This window comes from Anopheles darlingi, chromosome 3 (assembly GCF_943734745.1).
Source record: "Anopheles darlingi chromosome 3, idAnoDarlMG_H_01, whole genome shotgun sequence".
Taxonomy (NCBI): Eukaryota; Metazoa; Arthropoda; class Insecta; order Diptera; family Culicidae; genus Anopheles; species Anopheles darlingi.
The window spans coordinates 65,678,468-65,693,501 of NC_064875.1; the positions used below are offsets into that span (position 1 = coordinate 65,678,468).

The 15,034-nt window shown below is 47.8% G+C and overlaps 1 protein-coding gene across 7 annotated transcripts in view; it reads right to left on the bottom strand.

Moving 5' to 3' along the window:
- LOC125955308 (cAMP-dependent protein kinase type I regulatory subunit) overlaps positions 1-15,034 on the bottom strand; it is a 34,795-nt gene that overhangs the window by 15,251 nt on the left and 4,510 nt on the right. The window contains exons 1-2 of one of the 7 annotated variants that reach the window (XM_049686414.1): positions 10,797-11,020; positions 3,496-3,629 (exon numbers count right to left, since the gene is read on the bottom strand). The exons of 1 other annotated variant lie outside the window; for it this stretch is intronic. In XM_049686414.1, coding sequence (XP_049542371.1) covers positions 3,496-3,513 — 18 coding nt within the window. In that variant the 5' untranslated portion in view covers positions 3,514-3,629; positions 10,797-11,020. Of the gene's footprint in view, positions 1-570; positions 591-618; positions 877-3,495; positions 3,635-10,796; positions 11,021-12,710; positions 12,822-15,034 lie in introns of those variants that run through there. 5 more of the 7 variants (XM_049686413.1, XM_049686415.1, XM_049686420.1 and 2 more) reach the window with 5 other exon arrangements.

Below are 15,034 nucleotides of genomic sequence, written 5' to 3' on the forward strand. Positions count from 1 at the left end.
TACGAGACGACGCAGGGAGTGTGCTTGCTCGATCCGCGATCTCCAGCTGCTGTGTGTGTGTGTGCTTGTGCCTGTGCCGTTAGGATGGAATGTTTGGGAATTCGCGTCGCAACTAAATTGTCTTCTGATCCGTGAGCTGAACAGAAATACTTTCCACCACTTATCCGAGTGTGATCCTCGTAAACAGGTTACGGCGCGCCCGCGCACAAACAAATCACCGGAACATCCGGAGTGTCAAACGGGGAACGGTGACACATTCCACTTGCAAGGGCAGACCAGCTGCAGCCCTCGGTGTACCAGAGATTTTGTTTTTTCTGTTTTTTTTTTTTTTACAAAAGTAATGCATTCCATTGGCAGCAGGTGGTCCGGTACGATCGTATGCGCACACACAAACGATCCCAGAGAGCACCGCGGTGCGCGGTTGCTGCTAGTGCTGCACTTGGAATTCCTTTATGCCCTTTATTTAGTATCATGTAAATATTTGACATTGAATAAGCTGAACAGCACTAGTTTGTGATCACACTCATATCCAACAACAATTATATGATGGAATTAATCCAACAAACACACATTATATATTAGATTAGAAAGCGAAAAGCGATACACAACGAAACCAACCAAACTAACTCCTAACGAATAGTTGCCGGAAAAGACCGGTTCTACAAAACTTCACTCGCGACAAAAACCTAGCGTCTGTTATATTGCGCTATCGCGATCCGATCCAATTGGCGAAGATCCGGTCCGTAAGCGTGCCAACCAACGACTGAGAGGATGACCACCCCAGAGAGAGTGGCTTGGCGCTCGTGCTGCTCGTCGTTCCCGCCTTTACTGGCTAATGCGCAGCGATTGCCGCAACAAGACAACCACCGCGCGAGCGAGCAAACGAGCAAGCGCGCAAGTGTGCCCTAACTCCCGGTCTACCAGAGAGCGACAGAGAGAGAAAGAGAGAGAGAGGTCATGACCAGGACAGTAACAGATTGATAGATAGTAGTAACCCCGCAAGGCACAACGCAGGGGAAGAACCACAGAACCCGTTACGCTCCGAGTAAATCGATCTAATTTCATTGCCTCGTACGGCAAGAGACACACTCCACTCCAGACAGCCACGAGAGTGTGTAAGAGAGAGCGAAAGAGATTTAGTAGAGGATCCACGGTCCAAACAAGTGCGCGACGACGACGACGACGACGACGACGGCGTTGTATCTTCGCATTGGACACGCTTGTTTACATCTTGTAGTTCCAGCCGAGCTGCAATTAAAGACCGAGAGGATTGCAGCGCGGCGTACGTGCAGTTCTGGATCTCCAAAACCACACACAGACACGCAAACAAACGTCTCAATTAAGATAATCGCAATGAGTGCACTAATTGACCTTTGAACAAGCGTGGCGCTCGTCCTAGAGGCCGTCATTCCCTCAATCTAGTGGCCATCAAGGCATCTCTAATCTCGCCTAGATGGTGGGACTACATTGTACACACATCCAGCGCGAATTGTGTCAACGTTTACCAACATAAAACCCGCCATTTTCGACGACCACCACCAATCATTGCAACTCTATTTACGGCTAATAAACGAAAGTGTGTTGTGTGTCCCTTCAAAATTCAAATCGAAATTTTCATAGAAAATCACAATCCATCTGATGAGAAGGGAAAGGACATCATCAACAGTCTGGTAGCCGCAGATCTGAAAAGTCGTCGGCATCGCAAAAGCGAAGGAACATAAAAAACAGCAACCCAGGAAGCCAAATGGCGCCAGACGGATGAAGCACTATCGTTATGATGATTTCTCATCCCATTGCCTTCAATGATTCACCCTCCATCCTTAGTTTGGGGCGGGCGAGCGATCGGGCCCTGCCTTAGCAGTCCTTTTGCGAAACGAGACACGCACACTACTGACGATGTGCTTCCATCACGGATGTCCGACATACAACCAGCCAACGGTCGCTACCGTATGCTGCATAGGAGGCAACCTACCCGACCCGGCACAGGATGCTAGCATCCGGAGGCAACAGTAGCGCCGGTAATAGCCGTCGGGATGATCATCTGGCCTGATCATCTGCCGTATCTGCCAGGATATGATGAAACCCCCGGAAATGTGTAGTTTCATTTGTGAAAGTGGAATGGAAAACATCCGTATCCGGCCAGGCCGCAGGGCATTCGGTGACGGCGGCGATGGCATCATCATCATCATCACCATCCGTGCGCGCAATCGATCTGGGTGCTACATCCGCCCGGCCACGGATGTTCTCCGGTTAGCGATTGCCCCCGTAGGCGGCTATTGGCCGCGAACGGTGAACGTAATGAATCCTAAACTTGCTGATCGATTGCCCGTGCCACCGGGTGCCTTTGACCTTTTTCCACCCTACCCGGGGTATCTCAATTTCGTCGTTCGACCTTGGTCCTTGGTCCCACCAGGGCTTTCCGTCACGGCGTGATCGTCATAGTGGTCGCATTCGCACAAAATTATCACCTTCCCTTCGCGCCCCCGGATGGAACGGAAACGGATATAAGAAGATGGTAATGGAAGAGAAGCTGGAGAGTCCATTTCACACCAGTTAAGCATTCGGTGCCCGGGATTAAGCTACATCCTGGCGGGAGCGAAGGAAAAAGAAATTGAAAAAAATAAATTGACATTTACGAAACAGGACATTACCTCTTCTCCGTTGCTCACGGAGTGGGATTAAATTTCTTCAAATGATACTAACAACAAGCCGTTCTCCAAGCCTGTACAGAAGGTACAGACCGCTTATCGAGTCGTACATTCCTGTTTTATGATACGACAACGAGGAATAATAAACCGTTTTACCGAGCCCCGTGGACCATATTCTTCCCTTTGCATACGGTGCAAGTAAACTAAACAATGATAATCGCTTACCGACACGCCACCAAATATACGATACCACACCGTAGCCTTACTACACACTTGTAGCAAGACAAGACGGGCCCTTAGACTATCGATGTGTAAGACTATGGGTCTTTTCTCTACCAGACCCTACAACGACCGTGTGCTGCTTCACGCCAAAGAGCTGATGCGTTGTTTGTGATTGGTGGGGATTGGGTAAATATTGATTCGGCTGCTTTCAGCTGCTGCAAAGCCTCCTCCCTCACATGTACTTACCTGCGGAAGAGAAAGATAGAAAAGGAAAAAAAAGGATACTCAGACCGGGCACATTCCGTTGGAAAGATATTTACAAAAGCATTTTGTCGTTTATCAATTGAAAGCCTTTCGGCGGAGGAGAAAGAGAGCGAATACCCTCACAAGGTGGATGGTAACATGTATCTCAATACAAACCGACCGGAATCAATGGATTCCGGTGGGCACTAAACGTTCGTCTTCGTTTTGGAATAGACCCTCTCCCTAAAGACCGCGACGGTACAGCATGTAAGGCGCATAATCCGGTAAGATAAGCAGACGGCAACAAAGCGGAGCAGTCCTTACTGGGCTGGTATGTGCGCGTGGAACCAACTCGAACATCTCCTCTTTCTTCTCTACTCACCAGCGGCAGAGTTAGCATGTTTGTTGGCGTAGCTCGTCGTTGTTCCGTTAGAGTTGGGTCGCAGGACGTGGTTAACACGCACACTTTACACTTACTTCGTCGTTCGCGTCCCGTTTTATCGTCCGTTCGTTACACTACCCTAATTTCAGCAAAACAACAACAACACAACAACAGCTACTCTCATTAACCAAATGGTCGTCGGATAAAGGCGGACACGTCTAGGCGAGGCGTCCTTGGAATTGGCAGACCGGCAATGTGTTTGCTGCTTCTGCGTCTGGTGTGGCTGTTGTCGAAAAATTCTGACACAATCAGCACGAGCACGAAACAAACCAGAAAATTCATCGCGGATTTCGAGTAGCCGTCAAGTCTTGCTGCTGGTGCTGCTGCTGCTGCTGCTGCTGTTGCACCGGCAGCCAAAAGGCCTAAATTATGCACACCGCATTCCGGTGGATTATTTACTCAAGACGCAACCCCCACCGGTACAACAACCACAGCAACGGGAAGTTTGGTAAGCGAAAAAATTAATTTTCATTCATTCATCATCTCCTTACAGCACCAGAGCAATGGCTGTTTATTTTCGCTTTCGCTTAGTGGACTTGTAACACGGAATTGGTAATTCGAAACCTTATTTCATCCAACCAAGTTGGAGGATTACCGTTGGCCAGAGAAAAAGCAAGAGAGTGAGGCGCGGGTGGCCGGATGATTAATAGGACCCGCGGCAAAGTGGTTGGGGACGGATAGAAAAAAAAACCGACGGCAATTTTCAATTTGATTGCCGCCATGGTCAGGAGGCGTGAAAAACGTCGGGCACGGGAAGCATCCGCCGTGGCGTTTGCGATCCGCTGTCACGGCCAATTATGTTCTCCTGATTCGCCCTCGTTGCTGATCCCCTCACTCGCCACCCTAGTGCATGGACACGCGGGCCGATTTTTTAAACGATCGCTCTTCACGACCAACCCACGCTAGGAGGATTGATTTGATTAGACAAATTTTTAATTGATGTCACGCGTTACTGCGCGGTACGTGGTTTCGCGGGACGAGCGTGGCGGAAACCCACTTCAACACTGACGGTGGAATCAATTAAAAATGGAATTTTCAAGGACGAAAGCAAACGGTCACTCTCTTTCTCTGGAAGTGCCCAAGTGGTCGCTCAAGCACCGGCACTCATCAAGTAATGACTGACTGACTGACTAACACGACCTCTGAGACCCTCGTTTGCATGATGATCATCCGCTGTACCTGACCGGAAGCCGGGGAATAAGCCGGTGTTATGCAACAGAGGTTTTAACAAAAACAATCAGAATCCTGCATCAGCAAAAATAACGAACCACCGAAGCACCGAGTCTGGCCACATAATAGGTAGCCCAGTGGAGTATTTCATGAAGTTTGATTTAAAAAAACTGTGAATAGTAGGATTTGTTAAGCATATCCTTTTTCCCAACCAAAAGAAAGTAGTACATTGATGAAAAAGGAAACCGATCAAATGAATTCTAAAAAATTAAACGAAAGGTCCACCTTTGTAAAAAAAAACAGCTAAATTTTTTTGATATAATTCACTTAAATTTTTTTGAAATTAAGCTTTTGCGACTGCTGTCGACGGTAAGTATGTAAGTTAGTATACGAGTTTTTTATCTTACACCATATACTATTAGAAATATGCTAATATTGTATAGCTAACAAGGAGAGATGAATACATTTCGGCTTTCTTTTTATTACTCTGAAAATTATAAAACTTTCATCAACCTCAAAAATACGCGTATCGACAGCGCGAACCAGTTTTCACTCAAAATCATCCAAACTTCTCACTCCGGAGACCGGCCCCAAATGGGCGTTGGACCAAAAGCCCATTTGACGGTTGGCTCGTCACCCCGTTCCAATCCTAAATAAATGGAAGACTTTATTATCCTTTCATCACTTCCAAATCGCTCGATGGTGCCCATAGATCTGTGGGATGATGCGCCCAAAGGACACAGCCAACTGTCACCGAAGCGAGGGTGGTTCTTTCCACTGGCATCGCATCATCAATCATCAACTGTTTTCAGTTCTCGTTTCAATTCTCGATTTCACAATCCGGTGCGTATCGGTCCATCTTCGCTTAAAGGTTGGCGAATCACTTAGCCAGAACCGGGCAATGGTAAAGAAGTTTCAGGACACAGAAACAACATTAAGCGGATGGATGGCGTGGGGTTCTAATTCCCCCCCGGGGGGTTCAAACTGGTGCGCCTTTGATGGCATTTGTTTCTATGCTTTCAACAGATCAAGCAGCAGACATTACGGTCCATTTGCGTTAAATTGCGTTAATGGTCGTGGAAGGGGAGGGCTGGAAAAACGAATCTGCCACGCCGCCATTGGAAAAACATCATTCTTCCACCGTTCGATTGAACGCCAGAATTTGCACCACCATTCGAGCACCATTCCTTGCGATCCCCGCCTTTAGACGGCGACACCGCACCTAATGGACCTTATTGAATTTTGTCAAAGATTCCCTGTGCCCTAGTTTAACTCAAAAACATGAATACTGTGGACACCGCTCCGGATGATTGCAAACAAAAGCAACTTCTCCAATGAGTTATGAATCCCATTTGTTGCCGTACAAAACCCAATGGTTGGGCGGGCATTAGACACAAGAAGGGGAAAAGAGTGCAAAACGAAAAATCGATTTTCTCACTTTGATCCGATTAAAGTGAAGCCAGCTTGTAGTGCTGCAGAGGCTGGCATTGGAACTGACAGCTGTTTCTAGCGGTTCAAGCGTGTGCTGTCCCATTGTGCCGGTCTTACTTCTGCACCGACGAACTCATCCGCTTGTCTTCGGAAACGCATTTACACAGCACCACTCCCGGTGCTGTGCTACACACATACGCTCTCAATATATTCTTGTTGTGTCTTCTTCCCTTCTACTGCACGTCACTGGCATTCCTTCCTTCAAACCCTACAGAGCACACAGCTACAGTGCTCATGGTCGCCGCATCTGCTTTGCATGCACCACTGCTGCGACCAGACCAACAAGGAAAGTGCACCAAGGACCAAGAACACAGGACAGGACTATGCACTTATGCAGTGGAGAGCGTTTGCAGTGTATCGCAACACTTTGCAACACTCGAGACGTGGCAAGTTTGCAGCAACCTCCATTATCTTCTTCTCATGTTTTCTTTTAGAATATTAACAACACAGCCCAGAACAGTTCCTCGCAATGTCTTGCAACAGCTCAGCGCAAACTCGCGATCTTCAATTATGTAAGGATCCAAAGGTAATTAAGGCACGCAAGGTTAATTAAATACGTCGCTCGCAGGAAGGGTAATAATGAATTTTCCATAATTAAGCAACATTCGCAGAAAACTGCTGAAAAGGCGCCATGTAGCCAGGGTTGCTCTTGCTGCTTGCTGCTTGCTGCTGCATCGGTTGGTCCTTTTAATTAATTTAGCTACCGGCAACCATACTCGCACTGGTTCGCGTTGTTTGCCGATGATTCAAACAACCTCCCTCTGCATCGTTGCAAATGTTCAGAAACATTTAATTATTCGCTGGTTCATTATAAAGTTTTTTTCCAGCGCATTTGCTCGCAACGCCCAAGTCAATTTAAGTTGGTTAGCAACGAATGTATCTAATTTGTTACATTTTATCAACTTTCAGCAACACGCCGTCCTGATGCGAGACCTCGAGCTGTCGTTGTCATCGAAGCTGGGATCGTTCGTCGTCGATAATGGTGCCGCCGAGAGGCACAAAGAAGGCGCTTGGCCGCTTGTAGTGGCGATAAAAGTTTGATTTACATTTCCGCCGAGACCACTCGAGTTGCCGAGTTTGCGACCTACTTTTTGGAGAACCCTTTTGAATAGAATATGACATTGAACGGTCGAAAGGGGCGCCAACTCGCCTACCATAACCCAGGGCCAAGAGCTGAAGTGAAATGTAGCAGAGATTTGAAATTCCAAGATAAATCATCCGGGGATGACCAGCATAACAAACGATATCATTTTCGTTTCAAGGTTCTTCCAATGCTGAGCTAGAAAATGTGCAAACATTGCTTATAAAAATATATCCTTGATATAAAAAGGCGTCATAATATGAAAGAGCTCTGTCGATAGGATTCCAGGAAAACAATTCGTATCAAAATAGTGTCGAAGTTCGAGCTACTCGGCTGGTACCGCTCAATACTGTCTCTATTCTTCGAAACCAAACCACTGCCGGTGACACAAATCGATTTACCACGACGGATACACGTTAGATTGGCAATCAAAAGCGAATAATATTGACGAAGGTTTTCATCGTTCACCTTGTCAGAAGGATGAGAGCTTCTGTATTGTGTCAGGTCGCATTAGGATGTCCACATCCAATATGCTATCGCACGGTAGGACGGTTTTGCAGGAATCGGTTCACTTGCACGCGTTTTCCTGGTTCTCGATCAGAAATGCCAGTGCCAATGAACTGAACGTTATCCCGAGAAGGTTGTATTGGTTCGAATGGGATGTACTAGGTACTGCTATTGTCATTTTATTGCCAACATCAGAGGCATAAAGAAGCTACTCCAAAACGGTTTGCAGTCTACGCATAAAAAAGGCCAAAGCCATTCAAATCAAAAATGCGATTTCAAAATATCAAGTACCAGGCGCCTCCATGTGTGACCATGAGAAGTGTAGCGCTCCGTTGCGCACTCGAACCAAAACGGAGAAAAAATATATAAATCATCATTTCAATCGCGCTTTTGTGGTGAAATCTCCGGTGTTATTTTTACTCTTCTTCATACAGTTCTCGTCGAATACTTCGAAAGCGAAACAACAAAAAAACGAAACAGGCGCAATGGAATCGTTTGCTGTCATTTGCTCTGATTATTATGGCCGCTGCTGGTTCTCACGATGTCCATCCGACCGACTAGCGGAGCGGCGTATGGTTATGGGGCACCTGTCATGGTCGCAGCTGCTCACATGACTCTCCTCGTCTCGTTTCCTCGACTCCCCATTTGGGCATCGGTTGAAGATCATTCCGAATAGCTCTCAACACCGGCGCCACGACAGTAAAATCAATATTGCACAAGGGATATGGCCAATCCCCTGTCAGTCGAGTGAGCCGCTTGCTTGCGTTTCCTCTGAACACAAACACACATACACACACACAGACGAGTTATCGTAAAAATCATAGAATCGAGCACAGCCGGATTGAAGATGGATGTCACGTTTTGCCTATCGTTTAGCGTGGAATCGGTTTCGAAGTACCTAATGAGCGAGATCGATGGATCGATAGCAACTGTTCTCATTCCAGCACGCTGCTTTGCTTCCAGCTGCTACACTTTCCTTTTCATGTCATCGCCCCAAACAAGCTCAAAGATACAGATAAGGCAGCTCTATTTTAAGCTGGTTAAAAGTCACATTCGCAGCACAAGATGCTGCTGCTGCTGCTGCTGTTTGTTTTGACTGCAGCGATACGAGACGTACAAGAGAAACGTGCTCTCTGGCAGTCATGTTGATGACAGGCAATTGCAGAGGGAAAGCGGGGTAGGAAAATTGTCGCAAGGAAAACAAGGTCGTGTAAATAATGGCGAGGAAGAGGATTTGCTTTTTTCAAAAGTCCTCGGAACTGGAGGTCTGCTGTGAGGCTTTGTTTCCAGCTGTATCCGGCAGGGTTTTCCCAGGAAAGCAATTACAGTCCGGCGTATGTTTATCTAGCAGCATAAAATAGGTATTCAAAATTAATGACTTTAACTAGAATTGTTGTCCTTTTGCTATGAGCTATTATATTGGCTTTTATATAAACTTCTTGTGCAAAACGAAATAGAACGAAGTCCTGATTGTGTTTAATACAAATCCATGAAGCATACACAATTAAGTGAAATTAACTTAGTTACATGGATTAACACTTCGGCACGCTAATGGCACGCAAAACGTGGTGACAATCACCGTAAAAGCTACGCACGATGCAATCTTCTCTAATTACCCTAATACAACGAGTTAGAGCGAAACCCATTAAGAAACTCTCCGAGCCGTGGCGAGGTGGGCATTCCGTCACCTGCACCAAAAGTTACTCTTTCGGCCCTTTGTTTAATGTTACCGCGAAGACGTACCGCGTTCTGGGCCAAATATTGCGCCACAAAAAGTTAACCAAAAACCCCCGAGTTTCACGTGAAATGCCCTTTCGCACCATTAACAGAAGCCTTAACGCTGTTGTTTCACGCAAAGTTCACGCGTCCCTTGGATTCCTTCCTTCAACAGGCAGGCGATTTGGGGACCAAAACAAAACCCCCGAAAACATCCGAAATATGGGCCAACGAATACAAAAGTTGCCCGCCCGCGTTGGCTGACTTTCGCATAATGGGAGCTTTATCAATCATCACCATCGTGTTGCTCAACTGCGGGTGTTTCAAAGGACGGTGGGGCTGGGGCTGGGGCTGAAGCCTTATTCATAAATCGAATGATTAATTAGCCAACACGGGCCCTAGCCGCAGCATAGCGCGTCTGATTGACCGACGGTTCAGGGAGCGGCCACCACATTTATGACGTCGACACCCCAAGCTAAGGTGTTTCCTTCCCAGATATTCCGCTCCCCTTCCTTTGCTCCATCATCAACTATTTGACGAAGAGGGAAAAAAACCGAAATCTACGTCACGGCAAACCCCCGAAAAAACAAAGGCCTGAGCCTAGTCGAGGGTTCTAGTTCCTGCGTCACCCTAACCTAACTCGTGCTGATGTATTTCGGTCAGTATTTTGAATATTTATCCGCAGCACCACCGTTACACGAATTACGAATCAAATCACGCGCCATTGACGACAGCCTGGTTTTATGGGGGTCAAGTCTGGCAAAGTTGGATTCGAAGCGCGCCATCGGCTCGCTAGAACGCCGGACGGAAACGAAAACACGATGGCCGCATTCTGATGTGGAGCGAAGCATAACATAATGCAGGTCACAGTCTGGCGAGGCTGAACACGAAGGACCTTTTAACTCTTTAACGAAGTTAAAGGTTGCGCCGAGGGGAAATGTTGTAGGTTTTCTATTTGCGATATTTCTAGAAAGTTAAAGCTACGATACCAAAAATTTAGAAACAAATTTTTGATGTCTCTTATGTCTCTCTTGATATCTGTTGACTGTTTTCATTTGCCACTGTCAGTCATCTTGCTGTGCCTTTCCTTTTGCCATCGATTAGATAACAAAACGATCAGCATGAGAAAAAAAAACACAACAACGGATGCGGTGGCCACTTAGTAAAGGGAATCTGCCTGACGATAGCATAAGATAGCTGTCACAAACACACACGCAAACCAAATCATAACATCGCACACCACCGGAAAAAAAGTATTATAGCGGAGCAACACTACACGAAAAATATGGCGCGCGGAACAATACCGATGACAATTAATGAAACGGTCACGACTGCGTACGCTCGAAACGACTTGTCGCGGTACACGTTCCGGTGGAATATGCTTGGATCGCTATGCTTAATGCTGTACCGCGCTGTACCACTACATCAGAGAACCCGATCGGGCGAACAGTCACTGCTGAACTGTTCCCGGACGACGCGGTTTGCGGCACACCGACGGTGACGCTTCGTGTGGAACGCGAAAAACCCGAATCGGATCGGAGTTGCGTTGCAAAAGAGAGAAAAACGTGCCAGCATCGCATCATAACTACTACCATCACCAACAAGGGCCACAATGGCAACATTGACGTCGTCGAAGGATCCTTCCACCAACCATGCCCAATCCCTCTCTCTCTCTCTCTCTCTCACAAAGTATAAGCTTCGAGACCTTTGAGGAAAAGCGGCAAAAGCTCCAACTACAAAACACACCTTTTCATGACGCATCAGAAAAGGGATGCTTTGGTCTTCTTTCGCAATTCGGCGCCAATCGGCCATAGGACACCACACATGTGCAAAAAGGATGTGCACTCACACGAAGGACCGAACCCGATTGAACAAAGAGTTTATCGGCAAAAACGCTCACCAACACTCGACCGAATTCGACCGGTGAATCTCCTGTTGGTGACCTTCAAAGTGTTGGCGCGTGGTTTGCAAACTCCGCTGCTGCTCCTGCTGCTCCCGCAAGCCGCAGCGAATGCAACCGGAAACCCCGGCAAAACTCGGTGGCAACAACCTAGGAAAGGTGAGCGGGAAAATTCTTTGACGTCACGCGGGTTACGAAGAGAGAGAGAGAGCGCGCGCGAGAGATGCCTTTCTCCACGACCAATCTCTCGATTTGTACGACGTACGTGTGTGCGTGCGATGTTCGGAAAACAGGGGAAAACAGACCACGTTTTCGTCGCCACCTTTGATCTGTCAACCAGAAAGCTCCAGCAACCGGTTGCGCAAAAAATTACGACAGCAATCGAGCTTAAGCTAAGCGAGAAGCTTTTTTCGAGCGGTTCGCTCGATGGAGGCGCCCGGAAGCTTGTAGTACTAAGCTGTCTGGAGTGACTAAGAACGGTCGAATCGGTTAATTGTTGGAACACAACAACGCAACAGGAAAGAGCAACAAGTCGCAATCATTCACTCCGCGGTGTTGGTACATTTTCTGCCAATACTTTTAACTGAATTTCAAATGACATGTTGATTCAAATGAATTTCTTGTAAGCAATTAGTACATACTCTACATAAAGAGCCTAAAAAAAGATGCTCTTGTTGGCGAGATAAGTGAAAAGTTTTCCATAGAAATATTACAACAAAATTATACAAACTACATTTCCTACAAGACTGAAAACAGTATAAATTTTTTGTAGGATACTTCCCATTTGATATCAAGGTACCTCTTTCAACTACTTGATTTACCGTTATGTAATCTGTTTTTAAGTAAGCTTCCATATATTTTATGACTTTTTCATTCACATCAAACAATTGATGCTTAAAAATTGCATAAAAAGGGTAACTCAGCAAAGATATGGGCAGCTTAGCGGATCCTAATCTGCTCGTTGAAATTGTTATTAAATATTCATTTTTCTTAATTTATAGTTATGACCGGATTCGATATTTTATTTGAGTAGCATTTCATACTCCGCTTTTTCCATTGGGATCCAGCAATTAACTTCTTCTTAGCAAAAGGTTGACAAAGACAAGACAAAGAAGAAAATATCGCTCCATATCTCTTTATACAACCCCAGAAACTACCAGACCATTCCCCAACAGATACTTCAATCGATCGAAACGCAAACACAATTAAGCAGATCATATGGTGGGGGTGGGGGTGGGGGGCAGTGCAGTCCCGGTGGTCACCCCATCATCGATCCGAACCCAAACATACCTGCGTCTTGGCCACGGGCATCGTGTCACTGCCATCGGTACCCCGGTTCTCGAACTCGAGCTCCTTTACGATCGGTGGTGCTCTCTCGTGGCACTCACGCACAGGGACACCACCGTCGTCCCCCGGGAGCCGATGTATCCATTGGTTAGTACGCTGGCGTCCCTGGCCACCCGGCAGTAGCGCATGTTCACCATCCGTCACCACGGCGGCGGCCGGCTTACGTCGAACCGTGTAGAACCGGAACCGACTTCTCCGGGTGCTGTCAGCACGCCGGGCACGCTGCTGCTGCTGCTGTTGCTGTTGCTGATCACCAACCGCACCACCGCCCACTGCTTCCTCTCGTTGCTTCTTTGAAGTACGCGAAGGAAGGAAAAACGAACGAACGCGATCCAACCGACGGTTACTGGTGGTTGTTAGTGGTGGTGGTACGTGGTCCGTTCGCTGCTCCCCAGCCACTACTGTATCTGAAGGACGCAGTGCTGTGGTTTGAACTCCTCGTGATTGCTGCCCTTTCACTGCCGATCGATCGCTACCCGGACCCGGCGGTCCTGGTACCGCCGCCGGTGATTCGATTAAACTGTAATTCCGTCCAACTTTTGCACTGTTGTTCCCGTGTCCGTCGAGTCCGGCACTATCACTACCAGTGACTACGGTAGTATCCTCCGGGCGGATCCTTTCCACAGCAGCAGCTGGGCCCTCGGGTTGGCTAGCGTGGGATGACTTTGTCAAACCGAACAGCGTAACTAACCGACTGGGAAGATGATTGCCCATGGTTCACAGTAATGTTGGGAGGGGGGGCGGAGAGGGAGCGGGGTTCACACAGGTCGCTCTACAGTCTATATGCCGGACGAGGTAGCGATGGGATGGTGAAAGTAGTTTTAATTTAATCACCTCCGGGATCCCCGATGCCCCGATGAAAGGAACGCTTTTTCATGCCAAACTTCCAGCGCAAAACCCCTTTCCCCCGGGAAACGAGACCTCGGTCGGATCTGTATGCTAACGAGGCTGATACCGAAAGGTAACTGCTGTTGACTGAACGACGATCGACCGGCAGCCCCGGAAATCGGTGGAAAATTCGCTTAACGGATGGAAAACTCTGCCCCGCCTTCGAGGGCTAAGGGGAGTCTTATCAAATAATCGATACGTGATACCGAATACCGTCGTCAAACCACGTCAAACCAGCGCCGCGCACCACACACGGTTGAGGATCCAATTTAATGTATGATGCTCACCCACCACCCCCCACCGCGCGAGGGGCGATGAGATTAGATTTGTTGCCGCTGTTGCTGCCGTTGCTGCTGCTCAGGGCTTCCCCGCTATCACACACGTGAATGCAAATATTTGTCCAAAGGCTCTTATCATAAGCCACCCCCCCCCCCAAAGACCGCCATTGCCCACCTCCCACCAGTTCGCTCATATCGGTCGATGTCGAGAGGCACAGCAAAAAAAAAAACGAGCCGACCGTTGCACCGTCCTCGCCCCGTTGCTATCGCGTTGAGCGACGTCCAATTTATCCAACCGATCCGATCCGATCGATGGCACGCCGTCTCCAGTGATGCAAGGCCACAGATGGGTGGTGGTGGTGATGGAGGTGGATCGACGCCATCGCATATCGGATTCCCTATTTTTTTGCAACCAACGATTTCCAATCGAATGACGACAATTGGGCTTCGGGGTAGCAGCAGCAGCAGCAGCAGCAGCAGCGGGCTCGATAAAGACTCAAGACGCCTCCTTGCGAGACAGAAGCAACAGATAAGATAAGCAAACGATGGGCGATGTACGATGACATCGATTCCGACATCGCGTGTGTGTGTGTGTGTGTGTCTCCTCATCTATCTATCGAGGTAACAGCAGAGGACATACACGGGGAAAACACGGGGTCCCCCCTCCCCCTCTTTACCGACCTGCGCGGTTTGCGAAAACTTTTGCCAATTTGTTACCCGCATTGGCGAGGATGGCGAAAGAGCTGTTGCGATGTCGCGGCCAGCACACACAGTGGATGCCCCTGCGGCGCCCGGGTCCTTACGGTGTAAACGGGCATGTTTGGGTTTATCGTCCATAAAGCAGTACGGATAAAAGAATTGCCAACATGATGACGATCGTTTTGCAGAATGGTGACGAGCCATAAAGTTATGTTTCATCGATTCATCGGGTTGCGCGCATGGCGGCTTCGCAGCCGCTCACTTAATGTTGGCGTTTTTTATTGCTTTAATTAAATCTCGGACATCGTTAATCACTAATGGAATGAAACAGGGACATTTATGGATGATGTCGCCCATGGGAGTTAGTGACATGATGATCATCACATCGCAATGGCTCACAGC